The following is a 27,878-nucleotide window of genomic DNA, read 5'->3' as shown; positions in this document are numbered from 1 at the left end:
AGCTAGTCCCAGCACACACACCCCATGCATCTGTGGGAGAGATTTACGTGTTAACTGCACATGTTGCCTGCAGAACATAACACTGTTATAAATGGCTTGAGTTTGGGTGACAAATGCTTCTGAAAAACTAGACCCTGTGGCATGAATACGCTATCCCTTCCTGATGTCATTTTGATGCGAGATCACTTCTGCTCCAAGGAAGCCTCTCTGGCATGGGTGGCAGGAGTGCTGGCCATCCACAGTACTGCACGGCTGCAGAGCTGCTCCAATCATCCTGCACACAGCAAGGACAAACTTACAGCCTTAGGCTCCTTCAGACTCATGTTGAAATGATTTAATCTGCAGCCTCAGAGAAAACTGAATGAATCATTGAAAGATTTTAAAAAATAGAGCCATGCAAACGTTTTTCCTGATGATCTCTCATTCTTTCACTCTCCATCCCTTATGCAGACGATGTCATTCTCTTCTTCCAAAGCAACTGCTGAAATTTCTTTCTAGTTCTGGAGATACCTAATTGCTGCTTCTTGATTTTATATGTCATTGAGTAGCAGTGGAGCAGTGCCTTGTTCACAGTGATGTAGCAGAGATGAAACTTTGACTGCTCAGTTCTCCTTGAGACATGGGTTGCTAGGTGTGGGCAGCATCATTTTATACAAGCATAAATAAACTGCTGCATTGAGATCCTCCCAACAGAAAGGATTTCCATACCTTTTCTCCACTATAATGCCTGCATTCACCAGGTATAGATCTTGGTGCTTTTAGTTTCTGTGGAAGAGAGACAATTATAGCAAAGGCAACCATCTGCCAAATGCTCTGTATACCTATTGACCCCAGAGACCCATTCTTCTAAATGCCCTTCCTTCCTAGACCTATTTCCCCTGTCTGTGCTCTTACCCAAGTTCCTCAGACCTCCCTGGTGTGGCACAATGCTGGCAATGGGCAGTTCCCACAGCTGTGACCACACTGCATGTGGGGCTGATCATCTGGATGGGGTGTTGGGAAGGGGTAAGAGCATTCTAAATCAGGTGTTGGGAACAGCTGTGGGTTGTTTGGCTGGCAGCTGAACTGATGCGCAGGAAACACTTGAGGATACCATTTCATCGTGGTATTCCTAATTTATTTGAGGCACAAAGTGAAATAGGCAGTGCTCCTTGGAAGACTGTATCAACAGGCTGGTACACAGCTTGTGAAAGTTAGAGGTACGTTGCTTGGGAAGGGATAAAGTATAAAGGGATAATAGAGTCTAATACAGGATAAGAGAGTTTGCTGTTTCAGACAAAACCAAAGTAGGTCAGTGTCATGATGAATTTGGAAGGTGAGAATGTTGAAAAGATCTCAAATTATATGGCTTTACCGAGCTGTTTGGTTCTGACAAATAATCAGGTCTAGGGTACAAAATACAGGTGCGGATTTATGTTTTTTTTTCATGATAGTGATACAGAAGGAATAGGTACTGTGGTTTTTCAGAGCCTAATTCAAAGTTGGTTATTGTGGAGTGCCTATTAACAGAGAGAATAATGATGACCAATCTGTCTTCACCAGGAGAAAAAAAAAAAAAAAAAAAAGAAAAGGCTGTTACCTCCCTGCCCACAAGCTATGACTCAACAAGAGGGAGCCCTTTGTGCTCTGAATCACAAATACATAGGAGAATCAAGAAAAATGTAATTTCACCTGAATGTATTTCTGAAAGATTGTAACTTGAACAAATTATTGCTGAGAAGTTAGTGCTCAGCTGTAGGGCTTGGTTTTTCTTTTCAGCCATTTGGAGGGCAAGTCCAACCTATTAGGGGAAATGAAAGATTTCTTCTCAACAGAACAGATGGGTCCATCAGTTTTCAGACTGCTCAGACCCAACAAAACCAGTGGCATCATGAAGGATTTTTATGAAGGCAAAGGGTGACTCACTAAGCGCAAATTCAATCTTTAATGTTAACTTCCATCAAAATTATAGAGAATTCTCAGTCACAAGTAAGTGACATCCTACGATTCTCCACAGAATGCCATGAAGAAAGATAGCATAAATATTAAGGGACAAATGCCAAACCTGCTTTCACCTGTATAACTTGCATCACAGCATGAATTGCAGGTTTGTAGGGTTCCAGAGCAGTTTAGAAAGGTATAGTACACAGCTGTGTCACACAGTTGGGGTTATTCAACTGGGCTGATTCCCATATGTGCATTTGGGGGATTTCCTGCTCATAGGACAAGTAGGAAAAAGGACTGCATAATCTACTTACAGCAAATGTCTTCTGAGAGGTGTCTTGTAGGAAACTCTTCTAATGGATCTGGCGGTTCCCATTTTGCCAGCCACTTATGTCTTGCTGCAGTTCATGAAAGGGAATAGATTGTAAGGACAATTTGGGTCAGTTAAGCGTCCTGAGGGGATCTATTACTTGGAGATATACTTTATTGTTACAGAATGAAAAGTGGTTCCTTTTACCCATATAACTACTGAGGGTTTTATGATGAATTATGTTAAAATGTTTTCTTGCTGTGCTCACACTTCAGGCAACTGTTGTACAGTATCATTTCTGATGACTTGAGATAATTTTTAAGGGTGCTGTGATGACATTTTGGATGTAATATTTGATTTCAAAACACGAAGAAAACACAAATTACTAGAAATTTGATATTAATCCTTTGAACTGCATTATAATACGCTTTATATTTCTAGCCTGCTCTGTGACTGTTCCCTTTAAAAATCTTAATTATACATTTTGTGAGTTTTCAAGGTAACAATTTGAGCTAAGCAGTAGTAGGACATGAAAGACCAGTTGGCTCTATGGATGAAAAAGGATGGAAAACATGTTTTGTTTCTGTATTTATCACGTAACTAATAATCATGAGATCAGGACAACCAGTCCCTCTGAGCTTTACCTCTGATCAGCAAACTCTTCAATATGCTGAGAGAGGAGACCCTAAATTAATTGTTTTGATAGAGCAACATGTTGTAAGATGGAATAGTTGAGCTGACATAGGGAATTTTCATCTGAGTCTCCCCATCTTTGCCTCTAACCATCTTTGTGAGCAGGCCTTTTCACGCCTGCACGTGTCTCCTGTTTGCATTGATTCAGCACCTTGTCATGCAGACATAAAGAAAAGCCTTTCAATGAATGCAGATTGCTGTTGCTAGCAGAGCACCAGCCCACAGTGTATGACAGAAACCAGCACAGAAGATGGAAGTGTAAACTAAACTCTTCCTCTTTTTCTGATGCTGGTGGAATGTCCTCATCAGACAGCATATCCTTTTCATGTGATGGAAATAGATTTCACAGTTTACTTCTTTTTATATATATATATATATTTATTTATATATATACATATATATAATAATCCCAAATTTCCAGCTAAAAACTTTCCCAAATGCTTTATAGTTGCACAGGCTGTGCCAGGTTGGAAATGGTGATGAAAATGCCAAACTTTTAAAAAAGAAGTTAATGAAGGTAAAGACCCTGTGTCTAGGCTGTGCCATGTGACAAAGCAGGTGAGATGTGAGGGGTAACAGAGCCTTCTCTGTCTTTTTGGGCTTATGTCAAGTGCTGCTGCAGTCATTTCGGGACATGAGCAAGAGCTATTAATTACAATTTAAATGAACAGTCACAGTGAATGAAAGAGTCTAAATCCATTGTATTAAATGATTTCTACTTTCCGTTGAATAAGTTCTGCTGGACTAGAATCTGTATCCTTGGAGAACGCACAGGGGATTTCAAGGAGCCATTACCATCCACATCATACTTTGCTGTGATGTACAACAGAAATTACGTCTTCCAGTTTGTTTCTGTGGCTTGCAGGACCCACAGTTTATGTGTTGTTTTGGAATTTGGTGGTGAGGAAAAAAGAGGACTCCACTCTGCTGCTGTACGTGCTGCAACATTTGCATTCCCACTGTCATGTGGTCAGGTCCAGGTTTCTTTTGTTGATTGTATAAGAAGGAGGTCAGTGGCTTCACAACAAAAAATGTTTTCATATATAATCAGTCCTGCACTTTTCTGCATTTGAGAGAGGGAAACAGAGCCATCTCATAGACCCCTTGTGATTTCAGTAAAAACATGCACATGTTGCAGCAGGTAATGTAGACTTGAAAGTAGGCAAGATGTGTGCTGTGACCTGGGCTGAGACACCCAGTGGGAGAGTGCTTCTGGCACTGTGGTTTTAGTATAATGACTTCTCTACAGTACTCACTGATCACCGCTAGCACAGAACTTTTTGTGACCCAGTTTTTATAATACCTAGAGCCCTTTAGAGCAATCTCAAACCTATTCTGACTTATGCTGGCGGAACAACTTGGCACAGAGCAAAACACTGCCAGAAATTCTGCTGCCTTTGAATGTGCCCCTCTACTGAGAGGAGCTGTGTGTTTCTGGGACGCAGCCAAAATTAGGGCTGAGATAGTTAAATCAGTGCAGTGAACTCGTACCTCACCCCTTGATAGACAGGAAGAATGCAAAGAGTTAACACTGCTATTTTTGTTGGTTAAACCTCAAAACCAGACAAGTTATGTGAAATAAATAAGAACTTTCAAGAGCTACCCAGTCTCTGAGACTTTGGTTTTCAGAGGGATGCTGATCCTACGCTTTTCCCTAGCGTGGGATTCTCTTACTGATAAATGAATAATTGAACTTTGCAGATATTTTAGTTGAGATATTAAGCAGATATAGTCATCATCTGAAAAAGAAGTTAAAATAATTCCATTTGGTTTGTGTATCTTAAGAGGAAAGCATCTATTTCAGTTTTTAGAAGGACATCCAAGACACGGAGTTCCTCCTGGATCTAAGTAATAAATCTTTTACCTTGATCTGCATTAATGGCTTTGAGACAGCTTTAAGCCCTCCAGCATGGCTGTGGGGACTCTATACCACAAGTGGGAACATCAGCAAATGGCCTTCTCACAAATTCCCTGGCTGTTTCTTTTCCCTCTGGTCTGCCACATTTCTCCATTTTGTCCTGAAGCTTTCTGTTCATACTTATTTTGGAGGCTGACTTCTGGTTCTCCTTGCCCAGCCCACTTTTTATATGTTTATACTGTTTTCTTCATCCTACTGCCAGGATACTTGAAGACAAAAGTTACTCAGTATTTGTTGGCAACGTACTGTTGCGCATCAGGAAAACAATGAACACAAATGTATCTTGTCATACCTATAAAACTATTTTAAACTTAGCAAAAAAATGTGCAGATCATACCAGTATTTCATCGTTTGACCCTTTATGGCTTTCATAGAGTCATTAGGGTTGGAAAAGACCACTAAAATCATCTAGTCCAATTGTTGACTCCTCACCACTGCGCCCACTAAACCAATTCCCTCTAAATCATGTTTTCTAGTTCTACAGACAAATCTACTTCTCCAGTGCATTCTCTTTAAGGAATTGTAGTAGAATTTCACCAAGGCTGAAATGAAACCTAAGGCCACAGGCATCATTGAGGTCTCCATTCTCAGTAGTATAAGCTTCAAGAGCTGTTTGGCTTTGGTGTGATTAGCTGTAGATGAGATAATGGCACTTCATTTGATGCTATCTGCAACAGGTGAATATGGAAAGGATGTGTACTAAAATCAATGCTATCTTGCAGTGAATTCATTTGTGCTCCTAGATCTTCCCTGATACCAGCGCATCAGAGACTGACCTTGTTAGGGGTGACTTTATGTATCAGCACGCGTAAAAAAAGGATTTGATTTTGGGATGAAACTTGATCCTTGTAAGGAAATGAATGAATTGCTGACATGGAGTCACATCACTCTGGTGTCAGTCTCTGTTGCCACTTCTGCAGTCTGTGGTAGATTTTTATGTATCTTTTTATTTTATTTTCCAGGAGGGGTTATGCAGTAATGTAAAGATTTAAATCGTAACAGAGAAGTTGGCTTTAATATCTACAGAATGATATACCAGGTGTTTCCCTGCCTCTCTTTTAAGCTCCCCAGAAATAGATACCACTATGCATTAGAGTTATAGGAAGTCCTGCACACTTGTCTGCGATGCAGTGTGCCTGGGATGATCACTGCTGAGGCTTGCAGCACCATCCAGGACATCTCATGGTTTCTTAGCATAAATAAAATAAATAAATAAAATTAAATAAATAAAATTGTCTTCACTAGAGAAAAATATTGTACTAATTCTCAAAGCACCGACCTTGACTCTGGTGTCATTATTTGCCACTTATGAAATAAGTAATAAACTCTCCCTACTGAGATGGTGCCATACAAACTGATGAGCTCCTCCCCGAAGCCTGGAGAGTGTAAATTGATATGAAGATGCAGCTTAGCATCTGAGCAGGCCAAACAAACGTGAGGTCAGTTCTGTGTCCAAAGTCAATAAGCTTTCATTTGCTGGCTGACTGCGGTCCTACAACCTGCTCAGAGATCACCCACTGTCACTCCCAGTTTTATTAATGCAGGACTAAAGAAGCGAAATACGCATTATGTCCCTGTTGTGTTTAGTTATAATGAGAGATTGTCTCCAGCTGACCAAGGTGTCCTCATTAATGACTGTTCTATATTTAGCCTGCACGGAGAGCATGTGCCCCCAGTTCAATCAGAGACCCGGTAGTCATGGTAACGACACTGAGCATCTGGATGTATACCATTTGCCAAACTGTAATGAAGTGCAAGACAGAAAGAACACACAGCAGTATTAGGTGAATGAACGCATTGTTCTTTTCTACTGCAGACGTTGAGTAACTGCTCCCCAGCCATAAATGATGGGTTTCCTGTATTTATTTATTTATTTGTCTATTTTCAGGAAAAGAGCCCCATTAATAGAGTTGACAATTACTAATCTGTTTTTTTTTTTTTTCTCTCCTATTTCTTAATTTCATTTTGTAGATGTATCGGCATTCGTATGCGGCACATTATGTCCTCAGCAAAATTCCTCACGGGTAAGCAATTATTTGATGTTTTCATATTAAAATTCATCCATTAAGAATTCTGCAAAATAATGTGTATCGTGCCCAGTGGTTTCCCTATGACAGCCCTTTGCAGAGGTTTGGCATTCAGCTGCAGCAGCCGTGGTGCTATGTGTTGTACAAAAGATGACACAGTCTGGAAGCAGAAGTACTCATCCTCCCTGGAACATCAGACTGCATGAATTTCATATTCTGGTTTTCAAGGTTTTGGCCAGAATGTAGATGTGTTGGCATCTGACTGGGAGCCATGGTTGGCCACTCACCAGAGCACTGTTGGAGGATCTATCCAAGGATGTCACTTCCTTAAATTTAGCCACAACTGAGGCATCACCCTTCAGTTTACATCTCTCAGCAGATTCCCTGTACACAAATTTTCTCACTAGCATCGCAGCAGAGAGCAAATAGAGCCACTGTGTGTTCACGGGATCCCACTGCACTCAAAGTTACACCAAAGTCATAAGCCTTTGGGTTTTTCAGTATACCTTTTCAGAGAGTGTGCAGACAAACAGTAGGCTTTACAAAGCATTTCTGAATTTCTACTGAGTGTTCACACTATCCCATCATCCAGATAAGGAATGAAGATGTCAAACAGGACTGGACCCAACAGTGATCCCTGGGGTACTCCACGCATTTCTGGCCTCTAACTAGACTTTGTGCCACTGGGCTGGGCAGTTTAGCCAGTTTTTGATCCACCTCACTGTCTACTCATCCACCCCACACTTCAACATCTTCTCACTATGGGTTTTATGGGGTACAGTGTCAAAGGCCTTACTGAAGTCAAGGAAGATAATATTCACAGCTCCCTTCTCATCCATCAGGCTGATCATTCTGTTATACAAGCTGATCAAGTTGGTTGAGTATGACTCACATAGGTATCAGCTAGCTTGAGGAGATCCTTCTTTATCATTGATCAGAGGCAGTTTTTAAAATCCCTCTTAATCATCTCTGTCTCCATGGCATTGTAGATAACCCCCATCTCCCTGCAGCTCACCTCTTATTTGGCTAGAGTTTATCCCATAGTTCCTATCTGATTATCCCTTAAACTATACCTGTTTTGTTTGTGTGTTTTTTTCTTGTCCTGATTATTTAAGGACTAACCCAAGTGGTTAGGAGTGGGATTCCATCATATCAACATGACACATATAGGCATGTAATGATTCCTGGCATTTCAAAGTGATATTTCTGTAGCATCCATGGAAATGCATAAACTAAATTCCTCAAATCACTGTCAGTGAATACAGGGCTAAAAGCTGTGAATCTGATGCCAGATTGTGTGTTTTAAGTATAGCACTGGTGATAGCTGTGTGGGAATGATAAAAAGTAGCAATATAATCGTGCTGAAATATAATTTCAGTATTCACTTTGCTTGTTCACTGGGTTTTCATTTCTATACATGATAGCTACACTGGTAGCAGATGCTTTGGATCCTTCTAATAGCTGACAAAACCTGTGAAGTTTTAAAAAGTGCACCAGTTCTATACACAGGGCGATCATAGAATCACCACGCAATTCAGGTTGGAAAGGATCTCATGAAGTCCAACATCCAGTTTAAAGCAGGTTGCTCAGAATTTCAACTGGTTGAGTTTTGGAAACTTGCAGGGACATGCATTATAGAGCCTTGCATGAAGCAGTGTTGGAGCAGGCAGGAAGAGAGGTGGAAGGATTTCAGTGTTTCATGTTGCGAAAGGTGTGGTTTAGAAAGCAGTTTGGGCTGTAGATATGCATACAGCCATTGCAAACATCACATAGTAACAATTGCATTAATCTTTTATGTGATTGTAGTACAGGATAGAATTGAGATGCATGGCTTACTAGCATTTGCATGAAACATGGGCTTTTATCACTCATCTGGACAAATCCTAGATATATTTTAGGATTCTACAAGAAGAGAGAGGGCAGGTGTAATGAGTGGAGATGATGTAGCAGGTGATCATCTCCTACAAGGGAAGTAGAGCCTCTGTCGGATGAAGGCATGAAAATGTCTTCAGTGCGTATTTCATATTTAATACAGGGACATTGTCTGATGGATGGGTGGGAGTGAAGAGCATTAGGTCAGGACCCAAAGCACTGACAAAGCACAAGGTGCAGTTTAGTTTGATGCCTCAGGTTCTCCAGTGACAACAAAATTCATAATCCAGGCAAGCATCCTTGACCTCCTCTGGCTGATAACAGAAGGTGTATCTCTGCTGAGGCTAACTATTAAGGAGGTGAATTAATCTAATCTTAAGCATCACTTTTAAAATAACCTGAAATTAATCTGTACGCCTAAGTTGCTTTATAAAGGGAAATTTCTAATTCTTTCTTCCATGTTCTGCAGACTCTCCAGATTCAGGCAGTGTCTGAGTGTTCTGTAAGTGTGATGGCCGATCTGAGTACATCCTCATCTCATATGTGGATATAAAGGGTGTGGGACTGTAACATTTTCCTATAAGAGTTGCTGTGGAAGTGAACTCCCCATATAAGGAGGAGTAGCACAATTTAGCTCTCTGCAGACAACTAGTATAAGCCAGTGACATATACACTGAGGATCTTACCTGAAAATGAAAAAAAGGCTGGGGTAGAAGAGGGAGCAAATAAACCTGCAAGGATTCTGTGTGGATTTGGTGAAGTACTGGCACAGGTTGCCTAGGGAAGTGCTGGAGTCATCATGCTTAGAGGTGTTCAGGAATCATGGAGATGTGGTGCTGAGGGACATTGGTTAGTGGCCATGGTGGGGATGGGTTGATGATTGAACTTGATGATCTTGGAGGTCTTTTCCAACTTTATGATTCTGTGATTCTATTATATATGGTTGTTTGTTGTTGTTGTTGCTGTTATTGTTAGTGTTGTTTTTTGTAATCCCAGCCTTCTCGCAAATTCATAGACTCAGTTCGAAACCCGTACAGCTTGTGCTTCTGGATTTGTTTGTTTGTTTGTTTATTGTGGCCTAAGGTTTTCATATTTCACAGGGAGAACAAGCCAAGATCTGCATTCCCATTTTATTTGCAGAGGACTCGGGGCACGGAGAGGAGTTAGGTTCATTTCTGCTTCCCTGCATGGCACCGGTTTTGCTTTTACTGCTCGCTCAAAAATGTGATGCTGGCCCCGGGTGCCATCTAGTGGAACAAGGCTCTTCTCTCTTTTCATCCTCCCTGGCACAGGCGATATGTACCATCCCCTCTGTTTCTGTCTGGCTTAGATACCCACTGATAACCACTTACAGCTCTCTGCTTGATAAACCCTTTTGCAAAGCTCCTCTCATAACCCCAAACTTGTACTTGCTGCATTGTAATTGCTGTTGAGCTGTAATTTATAGTTATTGCCATTGCATCCCCATGCTTAAATATTCAATAGGCAGCTCACATGTGAGGTGTAGGGAAAGAGCAGAGATAAATAATAGAAACTATTTCATATTATTTCAACTGACTTAGGAAAAAAATAAGTTACCTAATATGATGTAGGCACAAGCCAACAACATGCTTGTGAAATCCAGCAACCAAAAATTATTTTATGCTCCTGTGGGTTTTACATACAGTGGTCCTACAAAGTCCAATAGTAGTGGATGGTACCAGTCATTCACAACCTGTGCTGGACTAGGGAAAAGGCTTGGTTTGTTCAGAGTTTTCTTGTTTGGCTCATTGGACTGTTCCCCTAACCCTGCTTCAGGATTTCCCTTACCAGTATTAAGGTCACTTCCCACTACAACTTGATCTGGTACTGCAGGTTCTAGGCAAGAGCTAGCTTTGTATTCCTCAGGGTACCTCTGTATTTAACTTCTGGCTGCAGCCAAAAGTAATACAATTAAAAAAAAACAAGGGCGTGGGGCCCCCCAAGAGAGAAGAAAAAAAAATGAAAAAAACACCTATGTTGTGTTTGCATTTCTCAACACAAAGACCAGCGTAAAACTTGTGCATTTCCTCAGACCTGCTAGCCCTCAGCTCATTCTGCACTTAGCATTGCCCACTGAGCACAGCTGTGCTGAGTGGCAGGGATTAGAACTGACTCCTCAAATTAAGTCTCAGTACAATGTTAGCACATCCAGACAGTGCACACCAATGGGAGCTTGCATATCTGCTTATAGGGATCAAAGAGACGTTAGCAGTTATTCCCACTCCTCAGTGATTTTATACGTGGAGGAGGAAATTGTGAATAGCTACTTCTGCAAGGGATTAATTAGAATCATAAACTCCATTAAGGTTGGAAAAGACTACTAAGATCATCTAGTCCAACTATTAACCTATCACCACAATGATTTGCACTCCTTCCCAAATTTGTATCGCATTATCAGAAGAATGTGATGAATACATCATAGGAGCAATTGTAGAGTTTGGTTCAGCTCTTTCTATGTACACTTTAAAGCACTGTAAATTACTGCATTGCTCCCCACACTGAATTTCCATTAACTTGAAGAGAAGTCCCATGAGTGCAGTAGGAAATGTGCACTGGAGATCACCCAAGCTGTAACAGGAGGAAGAACTCAGCCCATTTTCAAAGCAATGGCTGCAGATTTCTGCAGAGCTCTCACTAATGTTCCTGTCCAATCCTTTTATACAAGCTATAGCCAGGGAAGAAATTAAGGCCCATTAAAGAAAGTTTAATAAGAATTTATACAGTACTGTTGAGCATTTTGAAAGGTAGCCAAATTTTCCTCACACGTGCTCTTATTTTCCTATTTATAGGAAAAGATAGAAAACCGTTCAGAGAACTGGCCATGCCGGAGACAACTTCCAGTATGACCAAGTCTGTTTTGTTCTATAATGCCTCTTCCTTTTAGCATTCCAATATCACTGCACAACAAGAGTCTTCCTGTGCTTCTGTGTCTCCATCTGCGAAGCAGGGAGAGAAATATTGCTTACCCCACAGTGGTGATACACAGTAATTACTGTAGAAGTGCTGCACGATTTCACTCTTTAACTTTTATAAATTTGTACTAGAGCCCATATTTTATTTTAAGATAAGAAAGCATGGTAATTAATAGAGTCTGTTTTCAGCTAATTAGATTTTACTGTATGAGGTGCATTCTTCCCCTAACAATGACATAGGGGATTGAAAGTAGCTCTTATAAGAGATATGTGAAAACAAATAATACTACAAAAATTTTTAAAACAACTCAAAAACAAATGCCTTATGCAGTTTGTGAATAATCTGCTAATGTTGCATCTCCTCCTTACTCTCTGTCTTCCAATTACAGTCCATTGTTTGTATCATTTTTTGAAGAGCTTTCTATGGCAAATCCAGGAACCTTTGCTTCATTGTGTGGTGATTCTTGTGCCAGGCTATGAATAACAACATACTCATGATCGGATATGCTTATCCCATTGTTTTTGACAACAGAAGACTGGACAAGTTATATTGGTGTTTTGATTGTGGAGCCTGACCTTAAATCTGCTGGAGCAAATAGGAATCTTTGAATTTACTTGAATTTCAAGTCCTGATGGATCAGTTGGGTTCCTTGCTTTTTTAATCATATGAATTAGACACTGAAGGTCAGTGCTTGAACAGCAGTTAAAATACACATGCTTCTTGCTTGGAAATTCGTTTTGTACCTTTTTAATAAGAAAGCTCCAGCATTTCATTAAGCAAAGCCTTTATTTGAACATCACTCACTTCCAAGTGGTGGCAGGTCGAGAGCAGCTCAGCATTGAAGACTGTTGTAGCCTGTGCCAGTGGGAGGAAAATCACTTCAGCAGCTCAAAACCATATCATTTCCACTGGGAATTTGCCATTTGTTTGCCCATGTTGGTCACTGCTCAGCATTTTTAATTTGAAATGTTCCTCCTCTGTGTAGGCAAAGCAATTCTTTACCACATGCTTCTCTTTTCCAGAGTTAGTTGTGATGTGGGTGGACACCTTAGAAACCATACATAGTGATAATAAAAAGGAGCAGTCCCCTGATGGGAGGATTTGGTATGAAGAATGAGAGTAATGGCTGGAGAAACTGAAGGAAAAAGAAATAAAATCTTGAGTAATTAATAGTTAGGTGCGCATGTCAGCAGTTTGGCAGGGAAAAGTCCAACTTCCTGATATTACAGAAAAGGTCAACAGTTTATTGTTCATTGGAAAACCGAAAAAGAGGAATAAAGAAGAAGGATTTGAAACAAAGTCTGCCATAATATTTATCTGAGGCAGCATTCCCTGAAAATGGAAGTAGGATTCCTATTAAATTCTATTCTTAAATAAATTGTGCAGGGTCACTCAATACAGAAACCGGGCTTCACTAGTGAGAAACTCAGCTGGATTTGGAAATGTTTGGAATGTGATAATATCATAATTTTAAGAACATTGTTACCAACATCTAAGGGCCATTTCCATTCTTTGTGTGCTCGGGTAAGCCTAGAGATTTCGATGAGTGGTTTGCTGTCCTCCAGCATGGATTAGATTAGATTGGATTAGATCTTCACTGGAAATACAAGCCAATGCCTTAAGTTTATTTAATTCCCAGAGGAAGTTGGTGGCTCCCTTTATGGCATGTGATTGATTTTTAAAGTGATATTAGTACTGTACAACATTTCACAGGTCTAGTACCAAAAATTACATACATGGGTGCTTTACAAACAATGGCAGACTATAATTAGACAGATCTCTCAGCTCCTATTCTCTGCTGTATCTGACTAGATTGCTAAATCAGAGCCAAATATGTTTTAGATTCCCTTGCTTTTCATCTTGTATGCTCTAACTCCATGGAATTCCTTCATCTTGGACAAAACACTGGGTGAGCTAAGCTGTTTTTAAGACTTGTTAAATGATAAGATGTGGATCAGTGTTTGAAGTTAGTTGATTCAGATCGCTTCTATTGCTTCTTCCAACTTCAATTCACTGAAAAGTACTGTAAAAAAAAAAAAAAAAAAAAAAAAGAATATCTGTGCCTACATGCATTAAATTTTTAATAGTGGATAAACCTACATGCATGGAAGAGCTTTTTCCATCTGTTAAAGCACTTGTGTTAGAATTCCAGGATGATTCCTTTAGTTGCATTTTCTCATAGTTTAATTTCTTGATTATCTGTTCTGGTAAGTTTTTGATTCCCATCTGTATTGTGTTTTCCTCTTGGTGAGAGTCTCTGTAAGACTGTGTATCTCCTGGGAAGCAATTTTCTTAATGACACCTGTCTCCTTTTCTCCTTGGTGAATACTGAAGTAAACAAGTCATTTAATTATTTAAGAATGCCTTCTTGCTCCATGAGAAATGGCATTCTTGCTTCTTGGAAGTCTTTCTCTCTTTCTCCAACCTCTGGTTGGAGAATCTATGGTTCTTTGTTCATTTATGAACATGTGTTCTACTCCCTTTAATTTCTTTTTTTGCAAATATCCTCGAGTCTACTTCTTTTTTTAATTCACCAACAGTTCTTAAATATGAAGTTTCCAGTTCTTTATAACCTTTCCAAATTTCTTCTTTTTGATGTTTTTTCTCTTCCTCTTCGCATAGAAAAAGAAATCTATTTAAGCTGCTGTCTGGTTTTATGCTATTAAAAGTCAGTGTGAAGACACCAACTTCTAATGCTGAGACAAATAATTAGGATGGATAGCTTTTTTTTTTTTTTTAATAGCTAACCATGAAAAAAAATTTACAGTGAGAAGAGCTGATGTGCTTAGGGCTGTTGTCTATCAAGATATTCAGTGATGGTTTGATGAAAATAACTGGAGGAGTATTCCTGCCTTCCCTATTTTTTCTTCAACTTATTTTCCTATGACAGTGCAGTTTTAAAATGCTTTCTTTATTCTCCAAGGTTATGTCACAGTTAACCAAGAGGGCTCAGAGTTTTTCTCAGGAACTCACTCCAGCTCATATATTTAGCTCACATATATTTAGACATATGGGAGTGCTGTTCGGTGGAAATAGTTGCATTTTTGTTCATATCGGCAGTATATGCAAAGAAATTCCATGCAAATACTGTTGTTCTGTATTGGAAATCAAGCTGAAACATTATTCAAGCAGGACCAAGGAAGAACATCCATACCATACCCCATATTTTGAGTGATTTTTTTTAACTTCCAATCTTCTTCAGTCTGGTTCTCTAGAATATTTTCCTTGAAGAATTCTTGAAATCCAAGGAGCTTCTGACTGAGTTATTGGGACATTTTATTTTGTTTTAAGCTGCTTTTGAAGCCATTGTTATAGTACCATTTGTCATGATTGTGCTCAGAGCAAGACTCAGTGCTGGTGAGGGAAAATGCTCTTCAGAACAGGAAAAAGAGGGAACACATAGACTGAAAAAATTCAGCTTAAAGAATGCAATCTTTTTAAAACTAGTTCTTCATTAATCACAGTATTGCTTAAGGTCAAAAACAGGCAAGCTGATATGACGGTTTGATTTTTTATTCTACATAGATGTTTTGATCTGAATTACAAGGAAAAAAATGACTTGGTAGATGGCATGCTAATTACATTCAGGAACGTTTCTTGTTAAGACTTTTTGAGAAATGAGTACTCATTTAAAGAAATGAGTAAATTTCTCTGTTTACTAGTTCAATAATCTTTTGTGAACATTGTGCTGAAATAATTCCTGTTCCTGGAACAGCTTAACAGCCTCTGTTCCAGACAATGTCGTCTGAATGTGGAAGAGTTTATACAGCACCCACTCCATCCTCTGTCTGGCCTAAAACAATGTTACTTTTCCTTCTTTCCCAGGCTTTAAAATCAATCATCTTAAGAGATGAGATAAATAAGAGCAACCCTTTAACAAGCCCTTGCCTTGCCATTACTTTGGCTGGGAAAAAATAGAGTGCTTTTCCACAAGGAAACACCGAAAATGGTGTAATGATGCAGTGAACCTATTTCTTCATGTGAACCTGTAATAGTAGATATACAGGCTGACTTCAGAACAACCCATTTCCAAGGCACAAATGAGCTCACAGGGGAAGGCTTGGGTCCAAACAAGACCTAATGATGAGAGTCTGTGAGAAGCATTGGCTCTTTGGAGAGGCTGAGTTGCCCTGTAATTGTGATTGATTCAAAAACATATATATAGAAGAATTTTAAGCAGAATGTTTTAGAGGAAGGCTGTAGCTGTGAAAAGCCATTGCTTTTCAGTAGTAATATAGCTCCCAGAAGGAGGTGGCTGGTTAGGCCATCATGAGACTCCATGTATGCAGTGCTTGGACAATGGGCGAGTGCCCCTGACTTTTTGGTGTGCATTTGGTCTGAGACCCTTCAGGCTTCATTAAGAAGGAGAATAACAAGGAGAAGGTCCAGAATAGGATGAGATAAGCTGAGGTGTGTTTGATGTAGTAGGCAATGCAACAGCTTGATTTGCTGCTCTCCAAATGTGTGTTTCAGTTTGTGGATCATGTACAGCTTCCCTGGAGGGAGTGGTAACAGGCTATGGCCGTCCCACTATAGAGGCTGTGTAGGCAAGTACTCCTGCTGTAGCTGATGGAGTGGATTTGTAATGGAGTTGTTTGGGGCTGCCCATGGAGGGATTTCATGTTTAAGCACCCATGTAGCTCATGTAAGCATGTAGGAATCTACTCTTTCACGGTAGAGTTTACCAGTAGGTGAGCTTAATTTTATGCCATTTTAAGGCTTACAGACAGTCTGGTCTCACCTGGTCACTGCTAATACAGAGTACATGATGTTCCAGTTTCTCCAAAGCCTTCTAGATCATGGCTGACAAAGAGGGATGTCTTCTCAGGCCTTTTGATGGGATGCTCAAGTTTTCCACAAGGAGTGAATAGTGGTTCTCTTGGGAAGAGGATTCTCTTCTTTCTAAGAGAAGAGAACTAGGAGAACCAATGTCCAATTGTCAGGAGCATTTCTGGAGGAAACTAGGATCTTAAACTGCTTTTATTATCCCGTGGTGGAAAAGAATAGTTCAGAGTACGAGGATAACTTCCTAACTAATACCTCCCTGCAGTGGTCTACATCATGACTTCAGCATGCCTGCTCTTACACATCGAATGTAATTCGATGTAGAGGAAGTTTATTGTAGCTCAATTTGTAAATCAGGCACCTTCACACAATTTGCAATTCCATCAGTCAGCCTTTCTATCTGCACATTTATCAAGCGGCAAATAAGGAAGATTAGGCTACAAGAGAAATTTACCAGCCATTCTGAGCAGCGTAGGAACTAATTTAACAGATGTAATGATATTTTTCCTCAGAGAAAGGGAAAATGTCTGCTTTTCATGTCTGCAGCAGAGCTTTTTCCTGGTAAACCAAATGGAGGGCTTTTACCTTCTGCCTTGTCTTTCACCTTATCAGCCACCAAAGCCAGTTTATGCAGGTTTTCTCATTGCGTTAGAGTCTTCCTCTTCTAGAGCATGACGCAGTGAGCATCATGATGGGACTTGTCTGGGCTCTGGTCTGAATTACAGAATGTAATTGGTATGTCTGTCGCTGAGCTCCACCTGGGTTATTTGAAGCATTACAGGTTTCAATTCTTACAATTTGTCTTATCTGTTTGTTTGGCGCTGATATTTCCCTCTCTATTTATGCTGTTTATAGTATCTTGCTCCTCTTCTTATTATAGGTGAAAACAAGCAAGCAAACAAACCACCAACAAGTAGATAATTTATTTGTCAAATAGTAAATGACTGTTTTTCTCCCATGAGAGGTTTTTATTTGATTCACTAGTTTTCTCTCTCCTGCATTCAGATATTGCTGTCTGTTGGGATAATCAGAGTAGCTAACCAAAGAAATTGAGTGTTAACAGGAACAGCTGACTTGAAGTTTAGGTAGCTAATGCATACAAACCTGAAAAGATACGGAACTTGTAAGGCTGTTCCTCTTGTGGGAATGGGACTTTTCTGGCTGTTATTAGTAGGAGTTCAGTATGACAGTCACTTATCTTACAAAAGTGACTTCAAGCTGCCCACAAAGACTTACTTATAATTGAAAATCATCACAAGAAAAGGCATAATTATATCCCACCAGCATCAGTGCTGAGTGACACTTTGCCAGTAGAACCAGAAGCCATCTGGGTGATGCACATTGACTTGAAGGGTCAGTGCCTCAACAAACCACTCATCTCTCCACTTCTACATCAGACCTGTCATCATGAGCACTTCATTGTTCAATCAGCTCCAAGGGCCTCCTCAAAGAGACAATGTGGGTTATAGTTTATAACCACTCTCTAGCAGCAGTGCAAAAGTTGCTATTCCAACCAGATCCGTTATGGAAATGGACTCTGTGTACATTGGTATCTCATCTCATTTAGGGTCTACTCTGATTGTAGTTGGCTTTAAACTGGAGCACACAGGAAAAACACTTTTCCCTAAGTTCTCCTGTTGCTGGTGCTATTGGGCGTGCATCCATGGTGCAATGGGAAGGTACAGCCATGGGAGATCTGATCTGAATAGGCAGAGCTGGAACATAGCATTGCTCATAGTCCAGGCAACAAAAAGAATTTTGTTAGTGTCTAATTATTGCTTTCAGTTTTGTTCTGTTTTGAAAATTTAATCCGTAAAAAATTGCCTTTATTTAAGTAACAAATGCTGCAGAGCAGTCTTTTGCTAGGAGGCTAGGCAGGCTTTGGCTCTTTTCTTATTTTTGGGCAATGTTAGCCTCAGATTGCCATGTTGCAATTCTGCTAATGAGACGTACTGTATACTGACTTTTTAGTGCATTTATTTGTTGAACATTACGATACACAGTTTTAGTAATGTGACTTCAGAATATAAAATGTACTTATTTTTACTGAGTATAAATACCATCAATATACTGGAAGTTTTGCTTTCTGTGATATGATGAAATGACATTATGCTACTCTGACATTTATGGGGAAAAAAAAAAAACATTCATTTTTCTATATTGCATTTGCTGCATCTCACTGTTGTTCAGCTACAAAATAAAGGTAATAGATGAAAGAACAAGAAAAGTATTTTATTTTCTAAAAGATAGAGATTTTTTGTATTAGCAGGAGATTTTGCCTTCAAAGCCAGACTTCATATCAGTTGTTATACAGCTGCAAAACATGCTTGCCATCATGTACAAAGGAAAATTATTAGGCAGGAAAGCTGTGAGATGATGAAGAAGAAATTATATTTTTTCTTGTGGCATTATGTTTCAAATACATGATTATTGTTTATCCTTATTAGATACCATCACTGTATACAATTACTGTGTTTACCATCCCTTGACTAATTCTTAAGGCTTAGGGAAATCAATGGTAAAACTAATGTTTTTTAACATCGTATTAATAGAAAACATAGCTTGTCAGGTAAAAGTTTGATTCTACCAGTGCTTGGTACTGGTATAGTTCTTATCATATGATAAGACATATGCTGAATTTGGGCACAAAATGTGAGATGACTCTGGCTGAAAGATGCCTAATGAAACATGGTGGATTTCCAAAGGAGAGCATGCACCAGCTTACACGAGGACATTCCTGAAGTTGAAATTTTGTTTTTTTCTTTTGCAGGGATCCCCAGAATTTGTATCCCCCTGAGGTCAGCAATGCAAAGCTTCAGTATGCTGGTTGGGGTCCAAAAGGGCAACAGCTGGTAAGAAAAAGAACAAGTGTGCAAATGAATTTAGACACTATAGTGCTATTGATCTGAAGTAAAGAGAATAATCAGCTCATGACTAGATTCCCAAAACCTATGTGGTAGCTACTGTTATCTTTGTGGAGTTGTTTTATCATGTAAATTATTTATATAATTGCCAAGTGTATAAATGTGCAGCAAAGTAATTGTGTCTAAAAATGCAAATAAAGAAGATTTTATGAAAATCCTTTGAGAGGAAGCACTTGCTTCTCCTATTGTTGGGCACAGGACAGATTTATAATAGAACATATGAGCTAGTGAGTATATCACTGCTTCACAAAGATGTCTCCAGATGTGCAAACTTGGCACTGGGAATATTTCAAATCTAGAACAGGTGTGCTCTTAATTTGCTCTGTAATTGTCTGCAGAATAGACTGAAGTAGAATTGTGTTTGTAACAGAAATGCTAAGTCATGGCTTGAACCAGTGATTGAGCATCTGGTTGAAGGCTGGGCCGACCCAGGGAGCTCAGGTGTGTGCAGTGCACTGGAGTGACCAGAAGGGGTGGATCCTGGCTCCATCCCTTCCCAGACCTCATTTAAGGGTTGGCAGCGGAGGTGAGGGTGTCTTGCTGGAGGTCCCTGTGTACCTGAGGCTTTCCAAGGGTAAGCTGCATCTTACCTTTATTTCTGTGCCCATTGATGTTGTATTTGAGCAACTCCTCATTTGCTGCAGCACAGGGCCTTGCTACTGCGCTATCATTGCTGTACTTTCCATCGCATTGCGGTGTTGAAGGAAGTTTTCAGAGTATGCCTTTTAAAAAAAAAAAAAGCCAAAAAAAACACAAATTGTCAAATATCTTTTGTATTTCATGAAGCCTGATGTAGCAGTTCTGAAATCTCCAATTTGTTTTTTTTTCTCTCGGCTACTGTTATCTTTGGGTTTGCCTATTTTTCACAGCTGGCTACATTCCTATGCTTCATTTCCTGATATAAATCCAATAAGAAGTATTCTTATTCCCCCCAAAAAGTAAAAACAAATAGGAGCTTTAGAACAGCTAAGAAAATCTAGTCTATTTCTCCTCTTCCCAGTGCTTTTTTTCAGGGATTTCTTTATTTGTGTCCTTAGCTATGTTATTTTCAAAGTTGTGACTTAAGAAACAACAGTTGTCACTGCAAGTCTCTAAACCATGTTGGAAGAAAAAGAACAGGTGCAGGAACAAGAAGGTGTCTCTCCCTTTCTCCATCAAGAAAATGAGGTTGAAGAGAGTTATTGACCTCAAATCTCACAGGAATAGATGAGGCAATTTTTGCATCTCTGCATATTGACTTCTGACAAGCTTATTTTTCCTCATCTCACACACATACATACCCAAGTTTTGTCCTCTAACATGTGCCATTTTACCTTCCTTCTTCTGCTGCCTGACAGATCCCTGTTGAGCAGTTTGTGCTAATTCACAAGAGATTGGGATTTGATATTTGACCAAACTCTCATACTCATTTGTGAACACCAGCAAGTTCGTATCTTTAGGCTTCTGGTTACTGACAATGTACGATCAGCTGATAACGCATGATGTTAAGCATCCAGAGAGTTGTTTTTTGTTTGTTTGTTTGTTTTTTTACTGTTTTCTTGCTTCCAAGAAACTGAGCTTCACAACATAAACATACGCATAATATAATAAAAGCTATCTCTGCTAATGGAAAGATAGTCCTGAGCTGTTTTACTAGTTTTTCTCAAGTTCATAAGGGCAGCTCCTTTTTTTTCTTTTTTTTTTAGTGTACTTTTGCTGTGAACTTATGTGCTTCAGTGCCTCCAGTCACAGCACAACACTGATTCATGTTTATGTTAGTTCTACCAAGCTGAGTGGATATACTTGATTTTCATCTTAGAAAGAAGATTTCACTTTTTTCATGCCAAAGATAAGACAACCAATCTGCTTACTCTATTGACTCCTCTATCAAAGGAATCTTTCTGTACAGAAAGAAAATATATCCAAATGGATGAATTACATGTCTCTTCCAGTCCAAACCATTCTATGATTCTATATATAAAAGAAAATATTATCTATATAGTTCAGAAAAATAAAGTTTTTTAACTCCCAGCTTCATCTTCTTATACTGAAATAACTGATCTCACTTTCCGCCATTTTTTATTAAGAATATGGTATTATCTCAATTCCCTAATACATAAAGTTTGGTAAATATCCCTTCTTTGGGCTACATGCAGTCTTTTTTAAAGTAATCTGAAGCACTCCTCCGAGTCTAGAAATATTGTGCAACTGTGGGTTTCTTCAGGATTTTTCTGTTTCAGGCTTCTAAATACGTATATCTGTTGGCCTATCATTCAGCAGCATTCCCTATTCCTGCTTTGCCAATCAGAATGGAGAAGAGACCCTAATTAGTAGTTTTAAGTGTTACCACGTTAACACATATGCCTTTTGAACTTTTCCTCACCAGTTAATCACCCTGAAATAAAACTATGAGTGTAGTTTATAAAATAAGGTGGCTTTCACACGCACATCTAATCTACTCACAGCCAATTATCAGCAGAGGATTGCCAAAGAAGCTTCTCTTTAAAGAAAAAAAAAAATCTGCAGGCATTACAAATGAGATGAAGAGAATATAAATACTCAGTCTTCTATATTTCGAGACTGATTGAGTTACTCTGAATATAATTCCAAGTGAAGTTAATTTCTCCTTCTGCAGGGACAGCATAGAGTGCTAATGCAAAGAAAAGCAGCACTCTTTCAAGTGTAAATGTTTGCTGGGTTGTGTTGTAAGAGGAGAGAGAGTTCCCAAGGTGCTATTTCCACCTATGTGTTGACTCCTTCAGTCAGAACAAAACACGTTGAGTCCCAGGAAAGATGGGAGCAAGGGTTGGATGGATTTTCATCACCTTGAAGATATCCCAGTTTTCAGAAAACAGAATACTTTCCTGTCAAAATCTCTTGATTCTTTCTTTGCCGTTGCAAAGGGGAGGAAGGCTGGGCGAGTTTAGCCCTGCAGCTTTTTATTGCCGTTGTTTCATCCGTCCAAGGAGAACTTTTGGTCACCGTGTCTGACCTCGTTCTTGCTTGCTTGCCTAATGATTCATGAAAACAGATCTGCAGCTGAACAATCTGAATAATTTGCATTCTTTTCAGTTTAGAATAAACAGTGGAATTTTCCCAGGAGCAATTTTCTATTTATCTTGTTTTCTTTTGTCTTTACTCATTAAATTATATGCCAATTTTTGGATTATAAACTCACCAGAGCATGGTTCTTGACTTCTCAATAGCCTGCAGAATGCCATACGTTCTGACAGATCTACATAAATAGCAGCAGATATTGGAACTGAGAAAATCAATGTCAGGAAATCAAAATGCAGAAAAGCCCTCACTTCTGGCATCTCAAAAAATTGCTTTTGTCTTTCTCAGCTTTCAGCCCATGTCTTAAAAAAATAGAAGTCTGACAAGGCTGATGGAAGGATCGTGCCTTTACCTGTACTGACCTTCCGAGTATGGAAGGGGAGCCACCAATTTCAGTTCAAACATTCTCTAAGTATGGCACTTATTAATGGGCTGCTTCTTCTCTTCTGTCCTACCACATTAAACATCATTTATGCCTTTGCAGAGTGAAAAGCACAGTTAAATTTAAGCAGCAGTGCAGTTTTTTGTGCATGAAATTGTCTATTCAAGGTATTGGAAAAAAAATTCATTGTTACCAAGGTACAATCAACAGTCCAAAGCCCTCAGTATGCAATGGCATCAATCCCATGACCTTCAGCACGTTCCTAGGTGATTTTCAGTGTGTATGCTGTATTTCTCTCAAGCAGCATCATAGCATGATATTTTGCAGCAATATAAGGATCTTGATGTCATGATAGGACTGCAAAAAACATGTTGGGTTCCTCCCTTGCCCTGTTCCATGTATGCTTATCTTGGATTTCTTCTCTTTTTCTTATCTTGATATTTGTGACCCAACAGAAATCATGCTTTTCTCCTTTTGGAGTTTCAATACCACCAGGGAAAAAAAGAAAAAAAAAGGATAAGCAAAGAGCTTTTGTTGATTGATCTTACTGGATTATTTTAATGCTTTCATGCTTTATAGCTTTGCATTTTTACATTTTTAGAATGAGTTTGTGCATACATGCAGAGGGGTCACGCAAGGTTTCCATACTGTATTTCCCTCAGTACTGTCTGTGCATATTAGAGTTGCTATCAGTCTGAAATCAGTTCTCATAGAATGTGTGAGAAAGACAGACTTGGGTTCTCTATTTATCCACAAAAAAAACCACACAGTGCAGAAATTTCCTTTGCTGGTTTGCCTGAAGGCAGGAAATGCTTTAGGAGCAAGACCTTCTAGTGCATATCTGTAGCTGAAGTGTGCAAAGAATCCCAAACCCTGAGGTTTTCAGGATGCTTTTGTCTAAGTTACTCCAAAATGAGCACATCTAAGTTCAGAATTTCAGTTTGCCTCAAGGACAAGCTGGGGGTGTACATGGGCACTGTTGTCATAAGGATGGCACAAGCAGTAGGGCTATTCTAATAGTGCACAGTGTTTACATGCATTGCCAACGCTATAGTACCGTTCATGGAAATGGTTATACTCCAGCTGTCAGAGGCAGAAGATTTTCTGCTGTGATGCTGTTTTCCTTGCTATAATTCCCTGTAACAGTCTGATGGAGACAAACGATCAGTGACACATCAGATGTGGGGGATAGCAGTTCTTCACAGCTTTAGGGGCAGGAGCTACAATTCCAAAAAATCTCTTGTATCCCAGTATTTATCTTTCAGCAAAGAAAAACATGTTTGAGGTTCTCCTGGGTGTTCAGTCTTTTACTGTTTCCACTGTCTTTTTATACTTCCTAAGATGTGCAGGAAGAGGATCATAATTGCATTTAATTGCAGGATTTTTTTGTATGCCTTTGCATTTATGGTGAACTCAGAGAATGGTCAAAATGGGTTCCTCTAGCATTCAGAGCCAATAAATCTTCTGATGTTGACTCCTCTGAAGCAGGAGCTACCTTTTATGCTTGCAGATTGTGCAGCAATCAAGTGTATAATTTGTTCTAAAGCAGTAAAACTTAGGTATCACAGCAGGTGCAGTAAGAAATCTCCATTTCAGTGAAATGCAAATGTCAAAGAAAAAGACGAACAAATCTTTCAGCCTTTCTCTGCCATGTTAGGTCTTTGCCAGGTGCCCTCAAACAATGAATGCTAATGGTGGTTAAAGAGGTTGTTGTTATAAGTATTGCTGTCAAAAAGGAAAGAAAGAAGAAAAAAACAAAACAGTGCTGTTTAGAGAAATACTGGAGTTCATTTGTATATAAAACATCGAATGATAGGTCCTGCCATACAGGGTCACAATGAATCAGCTTTGCCTTTTGTTATCAAGAAACTTCACCACCTAGCACAATGTCTTGTTCCCTAGGATATCTAGATGCAAAATGCAGGTTAAGTGATGGCACCTGGAACTGAAGTGGCCCGACTCCTTTAATTAGCAGGTTGTTCCCTGCATGAATTCATGCCAGCTTAGTGCTTGGCAGAATATCTGCACAGATCATAAGTGAGGAGGATTTCTATGGGAGGTACTGAGTCATTTGTTGTTTTTCTAATCCAGTTGAGCCTTTGAACTAATAACTGCTGCGGGTCTATTTGTTTCTACTATTATTTCACAGTTTTTTTACAGTGTTGTTTTTAAGCTAGACTACTCTCAGTTTTTATTTTTACAATGGCATCTGAATTAATATTTAGCTGTAGTCTGCTATATGTAATAATTTTGGCTTGGTTATCTCAGTTGCAAGGAAGAAAATGTTCCTTCCTTTCTAATCCCTGTGTCTGCCCAATTCACAGTTAGAGGATGGCTTTATGCATAGTTTCTGCATTCTGGGAAAAGCAAGAGTTTCAGAAAACCTTCACTTCATCCCCTTTCCCAGTGTCAAAATCTTTATGAAATCTGCAGTGAGATATGTGTATATTCTAAATATGGGGGCAAGTTGCTACAGTTGGAAATTCCCTTTCCCTTTTTTTTTTCTTCATAATTAGTGGATATCACTGAAAAGGTGGTGTGTTGGTTTGTTTTTTTTCCTTTTGATGCTTTGCTCTTTGATCACGGTGACTGTGGTGTACTATTTTTCATTTCTACACGTGCTTCTTGCTTTCTCTGACATCAGTAAGTTTAACATGCAGTCCTCATTCACGAAGGGAATGTTTCTGCATCCTCACTGTGAGCTCTGCTGTCCCTTTCCATTTCAACATTCTCAGTGCTGTATTTTCACCAATGTCAAGAGAAGATGCTTCAGTAGTCATTACTGGAAGAAGTTATGGGTACTTTAGATAACATATCAGCCACTTGGTGGACGTGAAGTATCTGAAAGAAAAAAAATAAATAGATGATTTGCCATAGAAGTTCTACCAATGAATCAAAGAAAAATCTACTTTTTGTCCATCTAAATGTGAGAGCCATACAGTGACTTAGTACTGAGGGCATTTCCCCTGGAGGTTGCCACTGCCACAGACTTCTTCCATGACTTCATAGCCATTACATAGCCATTGTTTTTCTGTTTTAGTTACAATATAAAGATGACAATATACAGTCTTCCTTCCCAGTGAATTTACAGGATTAAAACATTAATTATTGTGGGCACACACATACATGCAAGGATATAGCTAACAAAAATGCTCGTATTGATGGATCTGCTATGCTAACTTAGAGTATTTTGCTTCTTCTTTTTTTTTTTTTTTAATCACAGAGCAATTCACCATCTTGATGCACTATAGTACAAGTACCGAGTTCTCTTCTATTATGTTACTGTAGCTCATTCTATGCTACTGCAGTGTCACAAAAGCACAAAATTTCTGATAGTAAAACACATTAGGGTCAGTTCCACTGAAAACAGTTCCCTCCTTGCTATCTGAAATGTTGATGTTCCTTTACTTTGCTTGAGTCAGAGCATTAGTGTTTCTGGCATCCTGCTAGCTGTGATTTGTAGATGCAATCCACTGAAGTTGAACAAAAGTTTCCTTTTGTTTATAAAGAAGCAGTCATAAGTAACAGTATGTTTAAATGCTATACTTTAGGACAGCACAAGCAGTCTCTTAGTTTGCACTACCTAATCTACTTGCATTGTGGAGCGGCTCACCTTTGTTTGCATGGTGATCTCACCTTCCCCAGGCATTTGTTTGAGGCATGAAAAAGCCTGCAGCACAATTCCGTTAGGCCTTCTGGAGCTGCTCAGCTCCTGGAATAAATGCTGATGGTTTTTATACCATACTAAACATTGTATGAAAGAAGCATATTGCGCTGCATTGCTCACTGTGTAAGGACATTGTGTTCTTGGAGGAACCCAGTTGCAAGTTTTCTTTATGCTGACAAGTAATTCGTGTGCTGCCCCCAGCCAGATATTCATTCTATAACAGAGTAAAATAGTTAAAATTATACACTGTATCATCTCTTATTAAATAATCTAATTTATAGCAATGCCCCACATAACCATCAGTGGTATTAGTTTACAGAATACAAGATAATCCATCAAGGAGAACTTAAAAGCAGAATCTGAGTTCCATACCAAATGGTACATTTACTGATACATACTTTAATACAACAAGGCAGTCATAAATTAAAATAACCCCATTAGAATCCAGGGCAAAGAATTCCAAGCGGACATGGTTCTCTTTGTCAGTGTGAAATAAATGCTCTTTCTTCCCCGAAGAACAGAAAATAGGGCAGCATATTTTTCTTAAAACATCTATTTTAAAATCTTCCAAGCTATAATAATTGCTCATTTGGCCAGACTCTAGCAGATTCTAGGTGTAATTAGAATCTCTACATGTTATTGACTAGCGTGCTCACGAAATATAAATGGAAATAGATGGTGTTTGTAATGACACAGTGTCGAAAACGTGAAGAGGCTTGTAGAAACCTGAGAAGAATGTTAATGTAGTTAAGAACTTAAGCTGAAAGAATTGAGACAAAAATCTGTGTCCAGTTTAAAAAGAAAAAAATGAAATGTGACTCAGTCATTGCTCCCATAGTTTGTTGAATGGGACTTCATTTAGCACGCCAGCTTAGAGCAGCTCTAGAGACCATAAGAACTACAGGATCTTACAAACTCTTCTTCTTTCCAAAGGATACCTTAGTATCTCTAGTGGAAAAGGTCTACAGAATGCTGTTCACAGGATCCTCCGGTGACAACAGAATAGCTCTAGAGGCTTAAAAAGCAAAGCCTTTACACCCTTGTGCAAGCTGTTACATCTCCTGGTTGCCTTTGGGACAGCTGGGACCTAGTCACTGCCTGCAGAAATAAAAAATACTTTGTCTGAGGACGTGAGGAATGGAAAAACATCCCTCTGACTTCTTAGTCTCTTTGCTGGTTGTGGGCAATGACAGCAGAGTTAGGGCCTTAATGCTTATTTTACAAGGGAGTTTTGCACAGTTTACGGGTGGTAACTCTCTGCACTTCCTTTGCTAAATGTGTAATCAAAGCAACTATGTGCAGCAGTTTTCTGTTGCAGTAATTCTGGTGGTTTTCCTTTGCAGAACTGATCACATTTCCTTTTTTTTGTTTTGTTTTGTTTTTTTGTTTTGTTTTGTTTTTTTGTTT

General features: G+C 39.2%; 1 protein-coding gene across 1 annotated transcript in view; it reads left to right on the top strand.

Annotated features, from left to right (window-relative positions):
* The window catches only part of DPP6 (dipeptidyl peptidase like 6), a 363,334-nt gene that overhangs the window by 250,596 nt on the left and 84,860 nt on the right, over positions 1-27,878 (top strand). Inside the window, exons 6-7 of the mRNA XM_042816965.1 lie at positions 6,816-6,868; positions 19,233-19,314. Of these exons, the coding sequence (XP_042672899.1) occupies positions 6,816-6,868; positions 19,233-19,314 (135 nt within the window). The remainder of the gene's footprint in view (positions 1-6,815; positions 6,869-19,232; positions 19,315-27,878) is intronic.

The sequence above is a fragment of the Centrocercus urophasianus genome, unplaced genomic scaffold (genome assembly GCF_019232065.1).
Source record: "Centrocercus urophasianus isolate 14NV4802_14NV808 unplaced genomic scaffold, USGS_Curo_1.0 seq_16, whole genome shotgun sequence".
In the NCBI taxonomy this organism is placed as follows: domain Eukaryota; kingdom Metazoa; phylum Chordata; class Aves; order Galliformes; family Phasianidae; genus Centrocercus; species Centrocercus urophasianus.
Note: the sequence above shows the minus strand (reverse complement) of the source record. Positions and strands in the feature narration are given on the sequence as shown.